The 20,486-nt window shown below is 39.1% G+C and overlaps 1 protein-coding gene across 1 annotated transcript in view; it reads left to right on the forward strand.

Moving 5' to 3' along the window:
* LOC136863901 (dynein beta chain, ciliary-like) overlaps nucleotides 1–20,486 on the forward strand; it is a 5,220,903-nt gene that overhangs the window by 1,514,885 nt on the left and 3,685,532 nt on the right. Inside the window, exon 24 of the mRNA XM_068226514.1 lies at nucleotides 14,732–14,897. Coding sequence (XP_068082615.1) covers nucleotides 14,732–14,897 — 166 coding nt within the window. The remainder of the gene's footprint in view (nucleotides 1–14,731; nucleotides 14,898–20,486) is intronic.

A 20,486-nucleotide genomic window follows, 5' to 3' on the forward strand; every position in this document is an offset into this window, starting at 1 on the left:
GTACCTTGGCTGTTCTGTAATATTTTGAGCTTTTATTCGTGAAGTGAGCTGTTGAAAAAGGAATGAGGAGGAAAATATATCGCGATAAAGGAATATTGAGAAGACAGATTATGGATGAAATGAAGATATATGAGATCAGGTTATAGCGATGAAGACAGATGATAGGGAAAGAGGATGGCAAACATAATATAGTATTCCCTAATCAAGAAGAAAGCTGTACATTGAATTAGAATGTAACTATGAGGCTGTATGGAAGAATGAGATGAAGCATGATGGATTGCGGATGCAAATATGGCATGCGATGAAGGATGATTTCTTATACTAGGAATAATGTAGGAAAAGGATTGAATATGCATTTATTTAGATTGTTCCGAGAAAATTTCGTTAGGTACTTAGGATAATGGAAATGTATTAATGCAATGTTAATTTTATTTATTGTATATGTAGGCTAAGTAAACAAGGGATAAACATAATTGAAAATGATTATTATTTTAAATGTTTGGATTCTTATGTGACTTGGACAGGCTGGTTTGTGTTGAGCTAAAGTAGTCTTGGGTGAACATTCCTAATTAAGAAAGAATTTGTTGAAGTACTAGAAGTAGTAGAATAAGTGTATAATTAAGTCTGTCAGACTGTGTTATAGTAATATTTAGAGATTGAATTAGTTGAGTTAAGGAATACATAGAGAAAGTTAGGCTTATAGAGAATTTCACAGGCACATTACAGAATTATAAACAATATAGAGATGTCGAATTTAGCCCAGCTGAAATCCCAACTTGAGGGATACCAAAAGGAAACTGAGGAGGAAGTCAGGAAGAGAGACGAAGCGATACAGGAAGTTAGGGATAATCAAAAGGGGATTTTGGAAAAGTTCCAAGAAATAATTAGCAGGCAGAATGAAAAATTCCAAGAAATGATTAGCAAACTGGAAGGAAGGAATGAGGAAGAAAGAAGAGAAAGACAGGAGGAAGCAAGAAAACGGAATGAAGAAGAAAGAAGGGAAAGACAGGAGGAAGCAAGAAAGCGAAATGAAGAATTCCGAGAAATAATTAGTAGGCAGGAAGAAAGATTCCAGGAAATGATTAATAAGGACAACGAAAAAACAAGAGAGCAAAATGAAAGGTTCCAAGAGATGATTAATGATAGATTTCAAGAAATGATTATCAGACAGGATGAAAAGCAGCAAGAAGAGGTTAACAGGCAAAATGAGAGGCAGCAAGAATTGAGGGAAGAAATGAAAGAGGTCATAAGAACGGAAATTGAGAAATTTGGAAGCGAAGTTACGCAAATTAAAACAGATATCGATGAGCTGCGTAGAAAGGTGACGGAGATTGTGGAAAACAGGAGTGAGGAAGTTAATAAAAAATAAATGAGGTCAGCAAGGAATTGAAGGAAAGTAGAGAGGCTATACGAACTTTGAAGGAAGAGGAAATGAAACGTTTGACGGAGAATTTGGAAAACTTGAAATTAAATTCCACGGAGAGATGGGAACAGTATCAAGAGAGGATGAACAAGTTAGATGAGGTAATAGGAAATACAAATAAATCAATAGAAGTAAATTTTATCTTGGCGAGAGAACAAGTATCGAATAAAATAGATATAATCCGAGAGGAAGTAGAGCGGAATAAGAATGAGGTTGACAGTAGACTTAACAATACGGAAAGGGAGTTGCGGACTATCCGAAAAGAGATACAGGAATTAAGGGTACATGACCAAAACACAGGATCCAGTATGTTAGGGAATATGGATATTCGAATGAACGAGAGAGAAACAACACCGACGATGACGATGGATTCCAACCAGGTTATCAACGGTGGAATAATTGGAAACGGGAATTGTAGCAGTGGAGGTCCAGCCGTAATAAATATTATTAAGACAGTTGATGATAGACCAAAACATTTTGATAATACTGCAAGTCTATCACCTAAGCAATTTCTTCGGGAAATGGAGGATTACTTTAGGGCTAATCAGATTCCGAATGAAAGAAAGCTAAAAATAGTTGAAAAACACTTAGATTCTAACCCTGGTATATGGTACCAAGCATTTAGGTACAGCTTTCATGATTATGAGGAATTTAAAACAACATTCTTGCGAAGGTATTGGAGCTCAGAGGCACAATTACAGCTTAGGATGGAGCTATACACCCTAAAATTCGCATTTAATGGGCAGACAAGATACTCAGACTATTTCGCGTTCCAATTTCAACGATTTCAAGATCTGGACGCCGCACCAAGCGAATTGGAAGCAATAAAAACAATCCAGAGGCAGTTTCCGCCCGAGGTGCAAAGGCACTTGGCAGTAGCAAATGTTCAGACTGCTATAGAAATGGAAGACCGGCTAAGGCAGCTAGACATGGCAACTGCACATCCCACAACCAGGTTAATGAGGAATGCAGAGAATGAGGCATCGATAAATGTGATAACGCCGGAGAATGTGGAGAATAATAGATGGAGAGAACTTAAGAATGGTGTTAGAAACCGGGAAATGGATGGAAAGAAAGAAGCGAAGGAATGCCAATGCCAGAAAGGATATGTAAATCGACGGACATATCAAACGAGCGATAGATATGCACCATATTATAGGACAAATAATAGATACGCAGGAAACGGAGCTCGGAATAATTTTCGAAGAAGACAACCCTACGAAGGAAGAAGAGAACAAAGTTTCAGAGGTAGAGAATTTGCCAAGAGAAAATATATCCAAGAGTTAAGGGAAAGTTCAAATAATAAGGATAAATGGGAACAAGCGATTAAGGACAAAGAAGTGGTAGGTGATATAGAAGGTGCGGAGAGCTTAGAACTCCAGGAGTACAAGAAGATGGAGGCAGCGAAACGAAGGTTGAATACGAATGCACAAAACTTTAGTGCAGGGATAGATGTTTCCGAGAAGAAAAAGAAAACCATGGATTTTTAAGAATTAGTTATGACAGGTGCAATAAAGAAAGGAAATCGAATGCCAAAATTTTAAGTGAAATTAAGGCCAAATAATACCTTAGAAATCACTGAGAAAGATAATGATCCATATATTGAACGTCAGACAGATAATGAGAATAAAAACGAACAGGAGTGATTATACGGAAGAAATTTAGAAATAATCAAACATGAAAAGAGATATAAAGAAAGGGGATAATGTAACGTAAAGGTCCATTATACAAGTATATGGAAGAGCGGATTAAATATGTTGTATCCAACATATTTAAAGTTAACGTGGAGGTGAAATGTACCATTACGTTACATTAGCGGCCGTCAATGTAATGGATACAGTGGACAAAGATGGCGGACAATAACTTCAGGTGCAAGTACACAGAGTAGTGATCCAATAAATCGATATCGCCCGGCCACAAGGGAAAAGAATCTCAAGAGTTAAATAATGACGGACGGAAAAATTTGAAAGAGAACGATTCTTGACTACTTTGTGAAGAAAAAGCTACAAGTTGAAGGGAAGTTGCACGGCTTATAGTAAGATTATTAAAAAAATCAACTCAACGGCAAATACGAAAATATTGGTATATTAACAGAATAGAAGAATATATCTGCAAGAACATAATACGGAAGAAGACGAGATTTGAAAGAAATATTCGTCACTGTGAGATCTGAATTCAGAAACGGAAAGGAAGTTTCAGCCGAATTACACGTTGCCGAAAATAGTACCATAGCGGCATAATTTATTGTTTCCAGGAGGGAGGCAATATCTGTTTAAGCAAAAGAAAGAGCAAGGAATAGGCCAAATTAGAGAAATTTATAAATTTAAAGAAAGGAATATTTTCGTCTAACACGAGTTTCCAAGAACAAGTATTGCGAATTGAATTGCCTATTTTTCACCAGTATACTATGTACTCTACTGTGTATTTGTTCTTTTATGATTGCATGATGACTGGTGACAAGATGGACTCAGCTTAAACAGAAGGAATGCTTTGTTCAAGACTGATTAGCTCAAGCCAAGACCCAAGATGAAGCCGCAGATGACGTAGTCTTCGGATCGCAGTGATTGCCTACTCCGAGATGCCGTAGTCCAGCAGAGATCCAACGGAAAAATCCTGTTACGAGATAAGTATTATGAGTTGCATCGTAATGAATTTCAAATCAATTAATGAAAAATATTCATAGGTGTACAGGAGTGCTAGATATAAGAGATCAAGTGCCAATGAAAGGATATATGAATATAAATGCCAGTTATTAGCCGTTGAAATGTGATATTTTAAGCTATATAACTATAGTGCTAATGTGATAATTTTAAGGTTATTGGAAACTAGATCTGACTGAGTATTTATGCATGTTTTGTGCCAATTAATACGTATAGACCGTGAAACGTTTAACCAGTTATGGATGTATAAATGTAAGCGAGATTTAAGACGTAACCTAGAACTTCAGGTCGATATGTATACCAATCATGGCCAGTATGATAATAATATGGTAAAGAAGTGTTTGAAATATTACGAAGTTGCAGTGTATAAGACAATAATCAGGTTATTGAATATTGCGTCCGTAACACAGAGGTTATTTTAGTGGAATTGAGTGATGATGTATTTTAAATATGGAGGAATATATATATACAGAGGAAATGAAGTGTCAATGTGGCATGTTATAAGTAGAATGAGGAGATATGTTTCTGTTCGTTATTGAAGAATGGGATAGATAATTGAAATGCGAATTCCTGTGTTACATATTATATTTAGATTTGGGTTAGCACTGCAAGTAATGAATATAGGCCATGTTGAGTTGAATGCATGTCTCGAGCCAAGCAGTTTGTGTTTCATTGTAACTTTCGGAGGATGATATGGAGAGGTTACGTGTTTGATATGCATTACGTTATATATATTTGGGAATAGAATGAAATCTCGCACATTTACGTATTTGAAGGTCAGCACGTTAACGCTTATACGGAGTACGGTTTGCTTTATCGAAACTATGGCACAGCGAAGAAATATTTGGGAGTATGTAAATATATTGGCACATGACTAGGGCTGTATGGCACGATTTTCGCAGATTAGAATGACGTACCGTCAAATCTATGGCACTCCGTAGTAGATTTATTTCGTTTTAGTTGTACATATGGTGATGTACTGATTTAATTTATTCATTTGGGTTATGATAGGAATATTGGTAACTGTATGGGTGTTTTGAACCCATAATTAAACATGCTAATGCTTATCTCGTAACGTGGTGAATCACAAACAAGAATCCAAACATGTGTTTAACTAAAATTTTTGGTCAAATAGACCGAAAACCAAAATGAAACTTAACTTATGCCCCAAAGAAAATCCCAAACAACATTAAATGAAAGATATTCCACTCCTCCTTGATTTAATAAAGTTCTGATCCCTATTTTTCCCCTTATATGAATTTGATTATGGAAGATATAGTATAATTTGGTTATTAACAAATATGTAAGCAAATATGTTGAAGATTTAAACTTCTTTAAAATACGTTTATCCCGGAAACCAAGCACTTTGAGAATGATACTTATATTTCCATGATTTTCCTTTCCTTATTGCCAATGAATATATATTATTCAATTTTATTATACATTAGCATGCTAATAAATTAGATTTAGATTTGATTTTGCATTTCTATTCTTTAAGTAGGTAGTAGTAGGATAGTATACGGAATTATTGAGTTAATTTACGCTGAATATTAGGTGAGGATCGGATAATTTCTTTTAACATAAGGACATGGTGTGTCTATTTCAACGGATGGCGACTCTTCAACGGAATCCGCGGTTTACTTAATGCATATAGGAACAACGAAGCGAATTTTTACCCTGAGAAATGATTATATGCCATATGTTGGAACTTATGTTCATAAATACTATTCCAGTTTGGAATCTTTGTATGACTTGCGACCCGATATTTAGAATTTAGTGGCCGGAGCAATATTTAAGTATGTGAATACTCAGGTAATAATCCAATAACATAAGACAGAGATGCTGGTAAAGGTCGCAAATCAAAAATATGGCATATTACATACCTAAAAATTAGTAATTAAATACTCCTTATAAATGAAGAAACATGGATTTTATGTTTTTGGAAAATCCAAACAATGGGGGTTAATCAGGAGTGACAAATAAGGGTGAATTTTTAGAAATACTGTATCTACAGTATATCTCAAGAACATAAAATTTTACAGACGTAAAAATTGGTATTTCGAATTTCCTGTAAAATTAAAGAAACATAGGTGATTTGTTTCTGGAAACTCCAATTAAGGGGAACTAAAAAGGGGGTTAAATTTTAAAATGAACACGTCTGCAGTATATCTCAAAAACTTAACATGTTACCGAAGTACTTTTAACTCTATAAAAATAAAGAAATATATAATTTTGTTTTCTTATAAACCATTTCGGTGGAAGGGTAAAAGTGACTGAAAATGGGGTTGAATTATTTTAATTATTATACTGATATCTCCAAAGCTGAAGATGCTGCAGACGTGAAATTTGGTATTTGGAATCTCCCTTAAAAATAAAGAATTTTTTTTCGGAAATACACCTAAGGGGGTGGGGGTTTTTAAAAATTAGTTGAATAATTTGTTTGAAGATACAATTATCTCAAAAACGAAAGATGAAAAATAGTATTTGGAATCTGCTTTAAAATTAAAGAAACACGTATTATTCGAAATTCCAATGAAATGGGGAAGGTGAGGAAACTGAAAAATGTATTGAATTCATTGTATGAGGATACTTACACCTAATAAAATGTAAAGTCGTTACAGACGTGCAAACGTGGTAGTTATGTCTCCTTTAAAAACAAAGAAAAAAGCGTTTTGGGGGGAGGGTTAAATCATTTTGGGGGTGGGGGTGAAATGGAGTTGAATTCCTTTGATGAGGACACCTGATAATTGGTATTTAGAAGATCCTTTTCCATTAAAGAAACACGTATTTCTTGGAGCAAAATTCACTTAGTGGAGGGGGGTATGTGAAAGGAGGTGAAAAAGTGAATTCTATTTATGGGGATACTTACATTTCAGAACTGAAGGTAACAGACGTGGGCATTGTTATTTGAAATCTCCTTTTAACATAAAAAACATTTTTTCTTGGGGGAGGGGTTAAATCAACTTAACAACAGTGGGGTGAAAAAAGAGTTGAGACCAATTGATTTTACTGTTCATAATATACTTATTGTGATCATAAACTGATCATTTTTCATCTTTCCTAAGTTCGTTTCCAAGAGCCATCTTTTCCTTTGGAGAACATAAAGTTAGATTACAGTAGATTATCCTGGCATATACAGTAAATAAAAATTTAAACACATCTGAAATAAACGATAGGAATGACATTGACCGTGCAATTGTTCACCTCTATAATAAGGTGAATAATGCACGCATGTACACTGACTGACAGAGCAAATGCAACACCAAGAAGGAGTGGTCAGAACTTTATGCCAATTGCAGGGTAGACTGACGTCACTGAGGTATGCTCATGATGTGAAATGCGCCGCTGTGCTGCGCACGTAGCGAACGATAAATGGGACACGGCGTTGGCGAATGGCCCACTTCGTACCGTGATTTCTCAGCCGACAGTCATTGTAGAACGTGTTGTCGTGTGCCACAGGACACGTGTATAGCTAAGAATGCCAGGCCGCCGTCAACGGAGGCATTTCCAGCAGACAGACGACTTTACGAGGGGTATGGTGATCGGGATGAGAAGGGCAGGTTGGTCGCTTCGTCAAATCGCAGCCGATACCCATAGGGATGTGTCCACGGTGCAGCGCCTGTGGCGAAGATGGTTGGCGCAGGGACATGTGGCACGTGCGAGGGGTCCAGGCGCAGCCCGAGTGACGTCAGCACGCGAGGATCGGAGCATCTGCCGCCAAGCGGTGGCAGCCCCGCACGCCACGTCAACCGCCATTCTTCAGCATGTGCAAGACACCCTGGCTGTTCCAATATCGACCAGAACAATTTCCCGTCGATTGGTTGAAGGAGGCCTGCACTCCCGGCGTCCGCTCAGAAGACTACCATTGACTCCACAGCATAGACGTGCACGCCTGGCATGGTGCCGGGCTAGAGCGACTTGGATGAGGGAATGGCGGAACGTCGTGTTCTCCGATGAGTCACGCTTCTGTTCTGTCAGTGATAGTCACCGCAGACGAGTGTGGCGTCGGCGTGGAGAAAGGTCAAATCCGGCAGTAACTGTGGAGCGCCCTACCGCTAGACAACGCGGCATCATGGTTTGGGGCGCTATTGCGTATGATTCCACGTCACCTCTAGTTTGTATTCAAGGCACGTTAATTGCCCACCGCTACGTGCGGCATGTGCTGCGACCGGTGGCACTCCCGTACTTTCAGGGGCTGCCCAATGCTCTGTTTCAGCAGGATAATGCCCGCCCACACTCTGCTCCCATCTCCCAACAGGCTCTACGAGGTGTACAGATGCTTCCGTGGCCAGCGTACTCTCCGGATCTCTCACCAATCGAACACGTGTGGGATCTCATTGGACGCCGTTTGCAAACTCTGCCCCAGCCTCGTACGGACGACCAACTGTGGCAAATGGTTGACAGAGAATGGAGAACCATCCCTCAGGACACCATCCGCACTCTTATTGACTCTGTACCTCGACGTGTTTCTGCGTGCATCGCCGCTCGCGGTGGTCCTACATCCTACTGAGTCGATGCCGTGCGCATTGTGTAACCTGCATATCGGTTTGAAATAAACATCAATTATTCTTCCGTGCCGACTCTGTTTTGTCCCAACTTTCATCCCTTTCGAACCACTCCTCCTTGGAGTTGCATTGTCACTGTCAGTCAGTGTATATCATTCGTGTCACCAGAAATCTCGCGCAATTCCCTACGCGCGGAGATGGTGCTGGTCACACTGTCAGTAATGACAATGGTAGCAGATGTAATTTACCGAAAAGTAGCGGTCTTGCATCTTTCTGTGGGGGCCAGAACATCAATAATAATAATAATAATAATAATAATAATAATAATAATAATAATAATAATAATAATAATAATAATAATAATAATAATAATAATTATAATAATAATGTCCTGGACCGTCGTCAAAATGTGCGGGCAGCGCTGGAAACGGGTCCTGGCCGGGTAATGCTACGAATGCACTCCGACAGCGGGTTCAGTACCGCCAAGTCGCCCAAGATGTCACCACGCCGGATCTCCTCAAGGATTTGATCCGTAATAAAAATGCTTATAGGAAAACCTGGCAAAGATTTAGGGGCCCAACTGACCGGGTGGAATACCTGGACCTAGCCCGGGAAGTACGAAATCTATTGCTGGAAAGAAAGATTGAAAAATGTTTTTTTTGCTAGGGGCTTTACGTCGCGCCGACACAGATAGGTCTTATGGCGACGATGGGATAGGAAAGGTCTAGGAGTTGGAAGGAAGCGGCCGTGCCCTTAATTAAAGTACAGCCCCAGCATTTGCCTGGTGTGAAAATGGGAAACCACGGAAAACCATTTTCAGGGCTGCCGATAGTAGGATTCAAACCTACTATCTCCCGGACGCAAGCTCACAGCCGCGCGCCTCTAAGCGCACGGCCAACTCGCCCGGTGATTGAAAAATGGGAGGAATTTTGCTGTAATCTCTCAGCAAACGAGTCAGATCGTTAATATTGACCTATTCTCTCGGAAAACGAGTCAGATCGCGAATTTCGGCAGATTATATACACTCTTGTTAATACATTTTTTGGATTATATACAAAACGTTAAGCATTTAATTATAAATGTCATTATAATACCGTAGCGGAGCACGGGTATCTTGCTAGTTTACATATAAAAATAACATAATACAAACGAAATATTTTGGTCCGGCGAAAGTAACGTTGGTATTTTCTCGCGTTGAAAATACAATTACAATTAAATATATCATTTTTTTCTTACAATTGACTTTACGTTGCACCGACACAGATAGAACTTATAGGAAGGAAGCGTCCGTGGCCATAATTAAGGTACAGCCTGAGCATTGCCTGGTATGAAAATGGGAAACCACGGAAAACAATCGTCAGGCCTGTCGACAGTGGGAATCGAAATCACTAGCTCCCGAGTGTAAGCTCACAGCTGCGCGCCCGTAACCTCACGGGGAGCTCACCCGGTACAATTACATAGTTGCACGGCATGATTATGAAATTAAAAATCATTTAGTATTTGAATACACACTAAGAAACTAACAGAAATTAAAGTGACTGCCAGACTGAAGAATGCGCGCGGCAAGCGGGTGAATTATAACTCATTAGCCACGACCTGGGCAAAAAATATGTACCCCTACTACCCTTCCTCTCAAGCACATGCAAAGTCTCCACTACTTGCCGTAGCGCTATGCAATAAAGGAAAACTTTAGCATATAAGACAACAAGGCTTCTAAAAACAGCTTTTTTAAAATAATTCCTAGTTCCAGCTGGCTAAAGTGGAGTAAAATGTAATATTTACTCTACAAAGTGGGGGTGGGAGCAACTGTTCCTCCTCACCCCACCCCTAATCGCCGCTACTGTTTGTTGACCCGCCAAAGATGCAGTGAATGAAATCTAATAACTTATTGATTTATACACGTGTAGACATTCAACTTGGGCGAAATATGTGTGTAGAAGGCATAAGCTTCTGTTGCACTCCGACCAGGCTGTCCAGCTTAAAATAATGTCTGTGTATTCGCCGCTGCTGATCACACTAGCCATTGCTGATATAGTGCGGCTGTACCATACACCAGCTTAGAACTATGCGCTGTTTACTAATGCACGAGGTGCATTAGACTAGTATCGCTGAGTAACATGCTGCGAGCGACACTCCGTTTCTTATCTCTTCATATTCTGACAGAACCTGCCCGCTGGCAGTAGTTCCCCTGTGAAAATCAGTTGGTAGACATTCCTTTCATCATTTCTGCATGCGGGACATTTATAAGTAGAATATACGGCGTTCGAGAGCCATCTGGCATATCCAGGCATGAGAATTACAAAGCAAGATACAGTATAGGGTCATGATATGGTGGCCAATGTGAGTTTGTAAAAATGAGGCATATTACGAAGTTGGGAAAGAAAATATGTGTTTATTGTGTCAGAATGAGGTAGGAAGTGCACATCTCTTGACAGAATGTGAAAGTGAAATGTCATCAGGAGTTAAATATTTATTAAGAAAACGCATCGAAATGAAATACAAAGAGAAAATGAATGGTATACTGTTGATAAAAGCCTGAACAGGGATTGGAGAAAGCAAGGGCAATTGTCCAAATAAGTGATAATTTTTAAAAGTTAATGGGATAAGAAAATGAATGAGGAAATAATACATGCAATCGAATGTGAGTCTTTGTAACGTTTCAGACGTCACAGTGTAATTATGTTAATTTTATTATGTGTAATTAATTCAGGAATGGCATATTTGATGTCATGATATTTATTTTCGTACGTAATTTTATTATAATTCATGTTTGATAATTTGGTCACTATCATTTCATTACCTTGTAACTACGAATTGTAAACGAGGGCTGAATATCCTAATATTAGTTAAGATTCTTGCGATATTCGCTTAAATTTAACTTGCAGTAGATTTTCCTCTATCTTGCCACATCATCGAGGAAGTAGAATCAACAAGTTTAGAACTCACTTCTTGGAAAAGCTGGCACGTGTCCAGGCGATGTAACCGCAGCTACTGTGTTCGGAGCTGAGTAATTCAAACTGGTCACCGCCTATATTTTCAAAGGAGCGTCATGTTGCCATGGATACTGAGTGAAAGGGCTAATAGAAGAACAGTTGATATCATCGTTGGGACCCATCAACTTTAATATCTGGAGTAGGGAGAGACGTGTCACCTGATTGGACCACGTGTTTTGACCATTATTAGGGCCAGTAAAGCTTACTTGAGGGCGTGTTGGAGCTCTTGGCATCATTCTTCTATCTCGTATTTCGTTTTAGGTCTGATAACTTGTCTTATGGTTGTTGTACCATAATGGACTATGTTTAATTGTTTATCACTTCTTCAGTCTTAACTTCGTCACCACGACGTGGTACTTAGAGATCTCTGAATGATGGGTGTATAGCCACTCTCATCAGGAAGTACGTACAGCTCGACTTGTACCAGTCTAAAACAATAGGTGGCATTAAACTAGCTAGAAATGAAACTACGGTACACATTTTCAGTCAAGTTGGAAGGAATGTTAATTCAGTATCCTCTCCGCATAACCCAAGGGGTTTTTTCTAACTATGATTTAGGGGTCATCTCCAATATGTGGGATAGAGCATAATAGGGAGTGTTAGTGTCGAAGCCATCTTCCAATTAGTGGTCGGTGCACTTGGCAAGGCAGGAATGGTACTTGGCGGCAGATGGAAAGACCTCAAAGACGACGGGCCGTTTTTCAGCTACAAGGACGGAGGCGTTCTCAGGACAAGCAAAACAAGACTACATGGTGAGCAAGCGAGTTAAAAATATTGCAAGTTTTCGCGAAGTAGAGTCATTCAATTTTTTTTGTTAAATTAATTTCCTATTTTAAATTCAGTTCTCGTAAAACCGTCGTCATTTTTAATCAGAATAATAAATGTTATTCTCTTGGTTCATTTTAATCAGTCTGCCTTAATTAGCCTTTTGATTTCTAATTCTCCTGCTTAATGATTAGTGTACTATCACCCCATCCCTGTGATGAGAGTCCGTCCAAGCTTTATTATAAATACGGTACACATTTTCAGTCAAGTTGGAAGGAATGTTAATTCAGTATCCTCTCCGCATAACCCAAGGGGTTTTTTCTAACTATGATTTAGGGGTCATCTCCAATATGTGGGATAGAGCATAATAGGGAGTGTTAGTGTCGAAGCCATCTTCCAATTAGTGGTCGGTGCACTTGGCAAGGCAGGAATGGTACTTGGCGGCAGATGGAAAGACCTCAAAGACGACGGGCCGTTTTTCAGCTACAAGGACGGAGGCGTTCTCAGGACAAGCAAAACAAGACTACATGGTGAGCAAGCGAGTTAAAAATATTGCAAGTTTTCGCGAAGTAGAGTCATTCAATTTTTTTGTTAAATTAATTTCCTATTTTAAATTCAGTTCTCGTAAAACCGTCGTCATTTTTAATCAGAATAATAAATGTTATTCTCTTGGTTCATTTTAATCAGTCTGCCTTAATTAGCCTTTTGATTTCTAATATGTGGGATAGAGCATAATAGGGAGTGTTAGTGTCGAAGCCATCTTCCAATTAGTGGTCGGTGCACTTGGCAAGGCAGGAATGGTACTTGGCGGCAGATGGAAAGACCTCAAAGACGACGGGCCGTTTTTCAGCTACAAGGACGGAGGCGTTCTCAGGACAAGCAAAACAAGACTACATGGTGAGCAAGCGAGTTAAAAATATTGCAAGTTTTCGCGAAGTAGAGTCATTCAATTTTTTTGTTAAATTAATTTCCTATTTTAAATTCAGTTCTCGTAAAACCGTCGTCATTTTTAATCAGAATAATAAATGTTATTCTCTTGGTTCATTTTAATCAGTCTGCCTTAATTAGCCTTTTGATTTCTAATTCTCCTGCTTAATGATTAGTGTACTATCACCCCATCCCTGTGATGAGAGTCCGTCCAAGCTTTATTATAAATTTTTGTTTTTAAGTCATATCAACTTAAAGACTGGCGCCCTTAGCTTGCATAGTTGCATTTCTCGTTCAATTATTGTTCTCTAAGAGGGGTAAGTCATATCTTGACTTTGCCAAGTAACATCACAAAATAATGGAATACACAAAAGTTCACATGATTAAATAAAATAAATGAAAGTTATACGATACATACAAAAATGTATATTAACGTTTCGGGATGAACCAAGTCCTGCCTCGGTCAGCCCATTTGGGAAGTGGGTGACTCCAAAATTGATCAGGTAAATGAAAAAGTTAAATATAATAAAGATACGAAAAATTAATAATTTCTTAAATAGCGTGTTTGTACCGGGATGTAAACATATGACTCAAACGTAAAGTAATGTATAGTATCTTGTATTATTGTGCTCTTTTATATTATGCTTTCGGTTTGTTGGTTGGTTGGTTGGTTGGTTGGTTGGTTGGTTGGTTGGTTGGTTGGTTGGTTGGTTGGTTGGTTGGTTGGTTGGTTGGTTGGTTGGTTGGTTGGTTGGTTGGTTGGTTGGTTGGTTGGTTGGTTGGTTGGTTGGTTGGTTGGTTGGTTGGTTGGTTGGTTGGTTGGTTGGTTGGTTGGTTGGTTGGTTGGTTGGTTGGTTGGTTGGTTGGTTGGTTGGTTGGTTGGTTGGTTGGTTGGTTGGTTGGTTGGTTGGTTGGTTGGTTGGTTGGTTGGTTGGTTGGTTGGTTCGTTGGTTGGTTGGTTGGTTGGTTGGTTGGTTGGTTGGTTGGTTGGTTGGTTGGTATGTTTGGATGAATTGAGCACGTGTGTAGTTTCCAATAAATGATTACTATCTTGGGAGCCGGAATTAGGGTGAGGATATGCTCTTTCAGAGCATGCTCTCACTGGCATAGTCCTAATAATGAAACATAGAAGCGTGCACCAAAGTTTTTTGATTGGCAGTGATAGACGAGTTCGTTGGGATTCGTCTCTCAAAAATGAGGGGCAGTTGAACCATCCGGCATGTGGTCACATTACAAAACACCGGCATTTATGGATAGTGAAATTTTATGAGTTTGTTCTATACATGTGCAACATTAAATAATTCTGCAGCTCGAGAAGTTACGAGGATTCCCTTTAACTGTCGGGGAGAAAATTGAGGAGTAACTGTCATTCTTTCCATGATAAGTGTTGGCATATTATGCAGACTTTTTGCAGGCCTGTAGAGTTACTTGAAATGGAATCAGTATCATTTTTTTCAGGCCTGTCTGTGAAGAACCATTTGATTTGCTCGACAAGACAAGTCTCGAAATAAAGAAATCTGAGGCCAAAATGCAAGCAATCCAGGATGCTGCCACGTTGTTTGAAGTGCATTTGCCAGAATTCAAAATCACGAAACAATGCAGAAGGGAAGCCGCAATGCTGAAGGTAATGTAGTCAACCAGTCTGTTTACATTGCAATGAATAAATAAGCTTAAAATATCAACCAACACTGATCAAAATCAGGGCTGCCGTATAGGTAGGAGCTACCCTAATGAACGTTTGCTTAAATTATTAAAGAAATGAATATTTATAAGATGTATAACTTCGAAGGATATTCGCTTCCATATCCCCTCTTTCTTTAAAAGTATATTTGTACCACTTTGTTCTCCTGAATTCCAGCTTTATCTTCAAATTGTGATATTTGTTAACTGTAAAAGCTCTGCCCAAGTTCAACTGACTCGTAATTAAATTCTACAGCCGGATGCTTACTGCATGGTCTCCTTTTCGGATCAAGTAATACTACTAGGGTCCAAGACTCTAAATCAATAGAGTACTTAGGCCCTTACCACAGATTTATATGCCGTAAAATTTACAAACTTATAAAACCATTAAATAAACTCATAACCATATGGCGACGTGACAAAAGTCATATATAAATACAGAACAATTAGCGTTTTACTCTAGAAATAACTGTACTTTCACTGATATTACGTCAATACTACAATAATCGCACTAGATCACATTATTCTCCAGCATTACCGACGTACACGGTCCACCGGAACACAGATTGTCATGGCACTCACAGCCAGAAAGCTGGACGGCGTTGAACACAAATTAAAGGGAGCCATTAAACTGCACAACATTTATAACTGAAAATATCGGCAGTAATCACACACAATTACATAAAGAGTACTGGGATCTTCACGGAAAAACGCACACCTATAGTACTTGGAACTCCATTGCAGTACACGCACACGGCATTTAGAACATCAAAGTATTGTACACTCAGCACTTGGAACTGCACACAACACTTGTTGTTATACACACAGCATGTAGTAGGTCACAGTATTACATACACAGCACATAGTACGACAGCGTATTATACACACAGCACTTGGTACTTGACTGTATTCTACACAGCACTTGGTACATCATAGTATATAAAAAAGCACTCAGTACTTCACAGAATTATACACACACCACTTAGTACGTCACTGTATGATACGCAAAGCACTTGGTATTTAACAGTATTATCAACATACCACTTAGTACTTCACTGTATGTTATCAACCGCACTTGGTACTTCACAGTATTAACACACAGCACTTGGAAATTCACAGTATTATAAACGCACCAGTTAGTGCTTCACTGTATGATTCCAACCACACTTTGTACTTCAGAGTATTATACACACAGCACTTGGTAATTCACATTATTACCGGGCGAGTTAGCCGTGCGCGTAGAGGCGCGCGGCTGTGAGCTTGCATCCGGGAGATAGTAGGTTCGAATCCCACTATCGGCAGCCCTGAAAATGGTTTTCCGTGGTTTCCCATTTTCACACCAGGCAAATGCTGGGGCTGTAACTTAATTAAGGCCACGGCCGCTTCCTTCCGACTCCTAGGCCTTTCCTATCCCATCGTCGCCATAAGACCTATCTGTGTCGGCGCGACGTAAAGCCCATAGCAAAAAAAAAATTCACATTATTTTCAACACACCACCTAGTACTTCACTGTATGATACCCAACGCACTTGGAAATTCACAGTATTATACACACAGAACTTGGTACTTCACAGTATGGTACCCACCACACTTGGTACTTCACGGTATGATATGCACAGCACTCAGGTTATCACTGTATTGTACACAACACATGGTACTCACAGTATCATCTACATAGCACTTGGTACTTCACTATATTAAAACACAGCACTTGGCACTTCACAGTGTTATAAATAGAGCACTAGGTAGTTTACTGTATTATCCCACCCAACTTGGTACTTCACAGTATAATACCCACCCCACTCGGTATTTCACAGTATTGAGCATTGGGTACTTCACTGTATTGCATACAGAGCACGTGGTATTTCACAGTATTATCCACACGGCAATTTTACTTCACTGTATTAAAACACAGCACTTGGTAGTTCGCAGTACTATAAATAGAGCACTGGGTACTTTACTGTATTATACCACTGCACTTGGTACTTCAAAATATTATACCCACCACACACGGTATTTCAGAGTATGGAGAACGGGGTACATCACTGTATTAAAACACATCACTTGGTACTTCAGTGTATTATAAATAGAGCACTGCGTACTTCACTGTATTACATACACAGAACATGGTACTTCACAGTATTATGCACACAGCACTTGGAACTCCAGAGTATTGAACTCACAGCACTAGGCACTTCACTGTATTATACACACAGCACTTAGAACATTACACAATTATACACGATGAATGAGCTACATCAGAGATATATACCCACAGCACTCGGTAATCCACAGTATTATACACACAGCACTTGGTACTTCAGAGTATTACAAATACGACACTGGGTAATTCACTGTATCATAAACACAGCGTCTTGCCACATCACTGTATTATACAGGTAGCACTTGGTTATTCTCAATATTACAAATACAGAACTTAGCACTTCACGGTATTATACACACAGCACTTGGTACTTCACACTATTAACACACAGCGCTTGGTACTTCACAGTATTACACACACAGCAATAGGTACTCCACAGTATTAACACACAGCGATAGGTACTTCACAGTATTATACACACAGCAATAGGTACTTCACTGTATTACACACACAGAAATAGGTACTTCACAGTATAAACACGCAGCAATAGGTACTTCACAGTGTTACCCACGCAGCAATAGGTACTTCACAGTATTACCGATATAGCAATCGGTACTTCACAGTATTACACACACAGCAATATATACTTCACAGTATTACCCACACAGCAATAGGTACTTCACAGTATTACCCACACAGCAATAGGTACTTCACGGTAATCAAACACAGGACTTTGTAATTCACGCTATAACACACTGCTATATATATACTTCACAGTATTACACACACAGCAATAGGTACTTCACGGTATTACCCACAGAGCAATATGTACTTCACTGCATTATACCTACCGCAATTGGTACTTCAAAGTATTGTACACACAGCAATAGGTACTTCAGAGTATTACACACACAGCAATAGGTACTTCACAGTATTAACACACAGCAATAGGTACTTCACAGTATTAACACACAGCAATAGGTACTTCAGAGTAATAACACACAGAATATGTACTTCACTGTATTACACACAGCACTTTGTAATTCACAGTATTATACACACAGCAATAGGTACTTCACACTATTACACACCCAGCAATAGGTACTTCACAGTATTAACACACAGCAATAGGTACTTCACAGTATTAACACACAGCAATAGGTACTTCACTGTATTACACACAACTCAATAGGCACTTCACAGTATTACACACACAGCAATAGGTACTTCGCAGAATTACACACACAGCAATAGGTACTTAACTGTATTAAAAACACAGCATTATGTACTTCACAATATTACACACGCAGCACTTGGTAATTCACTGTATTATACACATATCACTTGGTAATTCACAGTATTATACACATAGCACTTGGTACTTCACAATATTACTCACACAGCAATAGGTACTTCACTGTATTACACACACAGCAATAGGTACTTCACAGTATTAACACTCAGCAATAGGTACTTCACAGTATTACACACAAGGCAATAAGTACTTTACAGTATTACACACACAGCAGTAGGTACTTCACAGTATAACACACACAGCAATAGGTACTTCACAGTATTCCACACACAGCAATAGGTACTTCACAGTATTACACACACTGCAATAGGTACTTCACAGTATGACAGACACAGCAATAGGTACTTCACTGTATTACACACAGCACTTTGTAATTCACAGTATTATCACACAGCAATAGGTTCTTCACAGTATTTCACACACAGCAATAGGTACTACATTGTATCACACACACAGAGCAATAGGTACTTCACAGTATTACACACACTGCAATAGGTACTTCACAGTATGACAGACACAGCAATAGGTACTTCACTGTATTACACACACAGCAATAGGTACTTCACAGTATTACACAGACAGCAATAGGTACTTCACAGTATTCCACACATAGCAATAAGTACTTCACAGTATTACACCCACTGCAATAGGTACTTCACAGTATGACAGACACAGCAATAGGTACTTCACAGTATTACACACACTGCAATAGGTTCTTCACAGTATGACAGACACAGCAATAGATACTTCACAGTATTACACACACAGCAATAGGTACTTCACAGTATTCCACACACAGCAATAAGTCCTTCACAGTATTACACCCACTGCAATAGGACTTCACAGTATTACACACACAGCAATAGGTACTACATTGTATCACACACACACAGTAATCGGTACTTCACAGTATTAACACACAGCAATAGGTACTTCAGAGTATGACACACACAGCAATAGGTACTTCACAGTATAACACCCACAGCAATAGGTACTTCACAGTATTACACACAGAGCAATAGGTACTTCAAAGTATTACACACAGCAATAGGTACTTCACGGTATTACCCAAACAGCAATATGTACTTCACTGCATTATACCTACCGCAATTGGTACTTCAAAGTGTTGTACACACAGCAATAGGTACTTCAGAGAATTACACACACAGCAATAGGTACTTCACAGTATGACCCACACAGCAATAGGTACTTCACAGTATTACCCACACAGCAATAGGTACTACACAGTATTACACACAAAGCAATAGGTACTTCACAGTGTTAACACACACAGCAATAGGTATTTCACAGTATAACACACACAGCAATAGGTATTACACAGTATAACACACACAGCAATAGGTACTACATTGTATCACACACACAGCAATAGGCACTTCACTGTATTACACACACAGCAGTAGGTACCTCACACTACTAACACACAGCGCTTGTTACTTCACACTATTACACACACAGAAATAGGTACTCCACAGTATTAACACACAGCGATAGGTACTTCAGTAGTATTAGACACACACAAAAATGGGTACTTCACAGTATTAACACACAGCGATAGGTACTTCACAGTATTAACACACAGCGATAGGTACTTCACAGTATTAACACACAGCAATAGCTACTTCACAGTATTGACACACAGCAATAGGTACTTCACAGTATTAACAAACAACAATAGGTACTTCACAGTATTAACACACAGCGATAGGTACTTCAATAGGTACTTCACAGTATTAACACACAGCGATAGGTACTTCACAGTATTAACACACAGCAATAGGTACTTCACTGTATTAACACACAGCAATAGGTACTTCACAGTATTAACACACAGCAATAGGTACTTCACTGTATTACACACAGCACTTTGTAATTCACAGTATTATACACACAGCAATAGGTACTTCACACAATTACACACCAAGCAATAGGTACTTCACAGGAGTACACACCCAGCAATAGGTACTTCACAGTATTAACACACAGCAATAGGAACTTCACAGTATTAACACACAGCAATAGGTACTTCACAGTATTAACACACAGCGCTTGGCACTTCACAGTATTAACACACAGCAATAGGTACTTCACTGT

This window comes from Anabrus simplex, chromosome 2 (assembly GCF_040414725.1).
Source record: "Anabrus simplex isolate iqAnaSimp1 chromosome 2, ASM4041472v1, whole genome shotgun sequence".
Taxonomy (NCBI): Eukaryota; Metazoa; Arthropoda; class Insecta; order Orthoptera; family Tettigoniidae; genus Anabrus; species Anabrus simplex.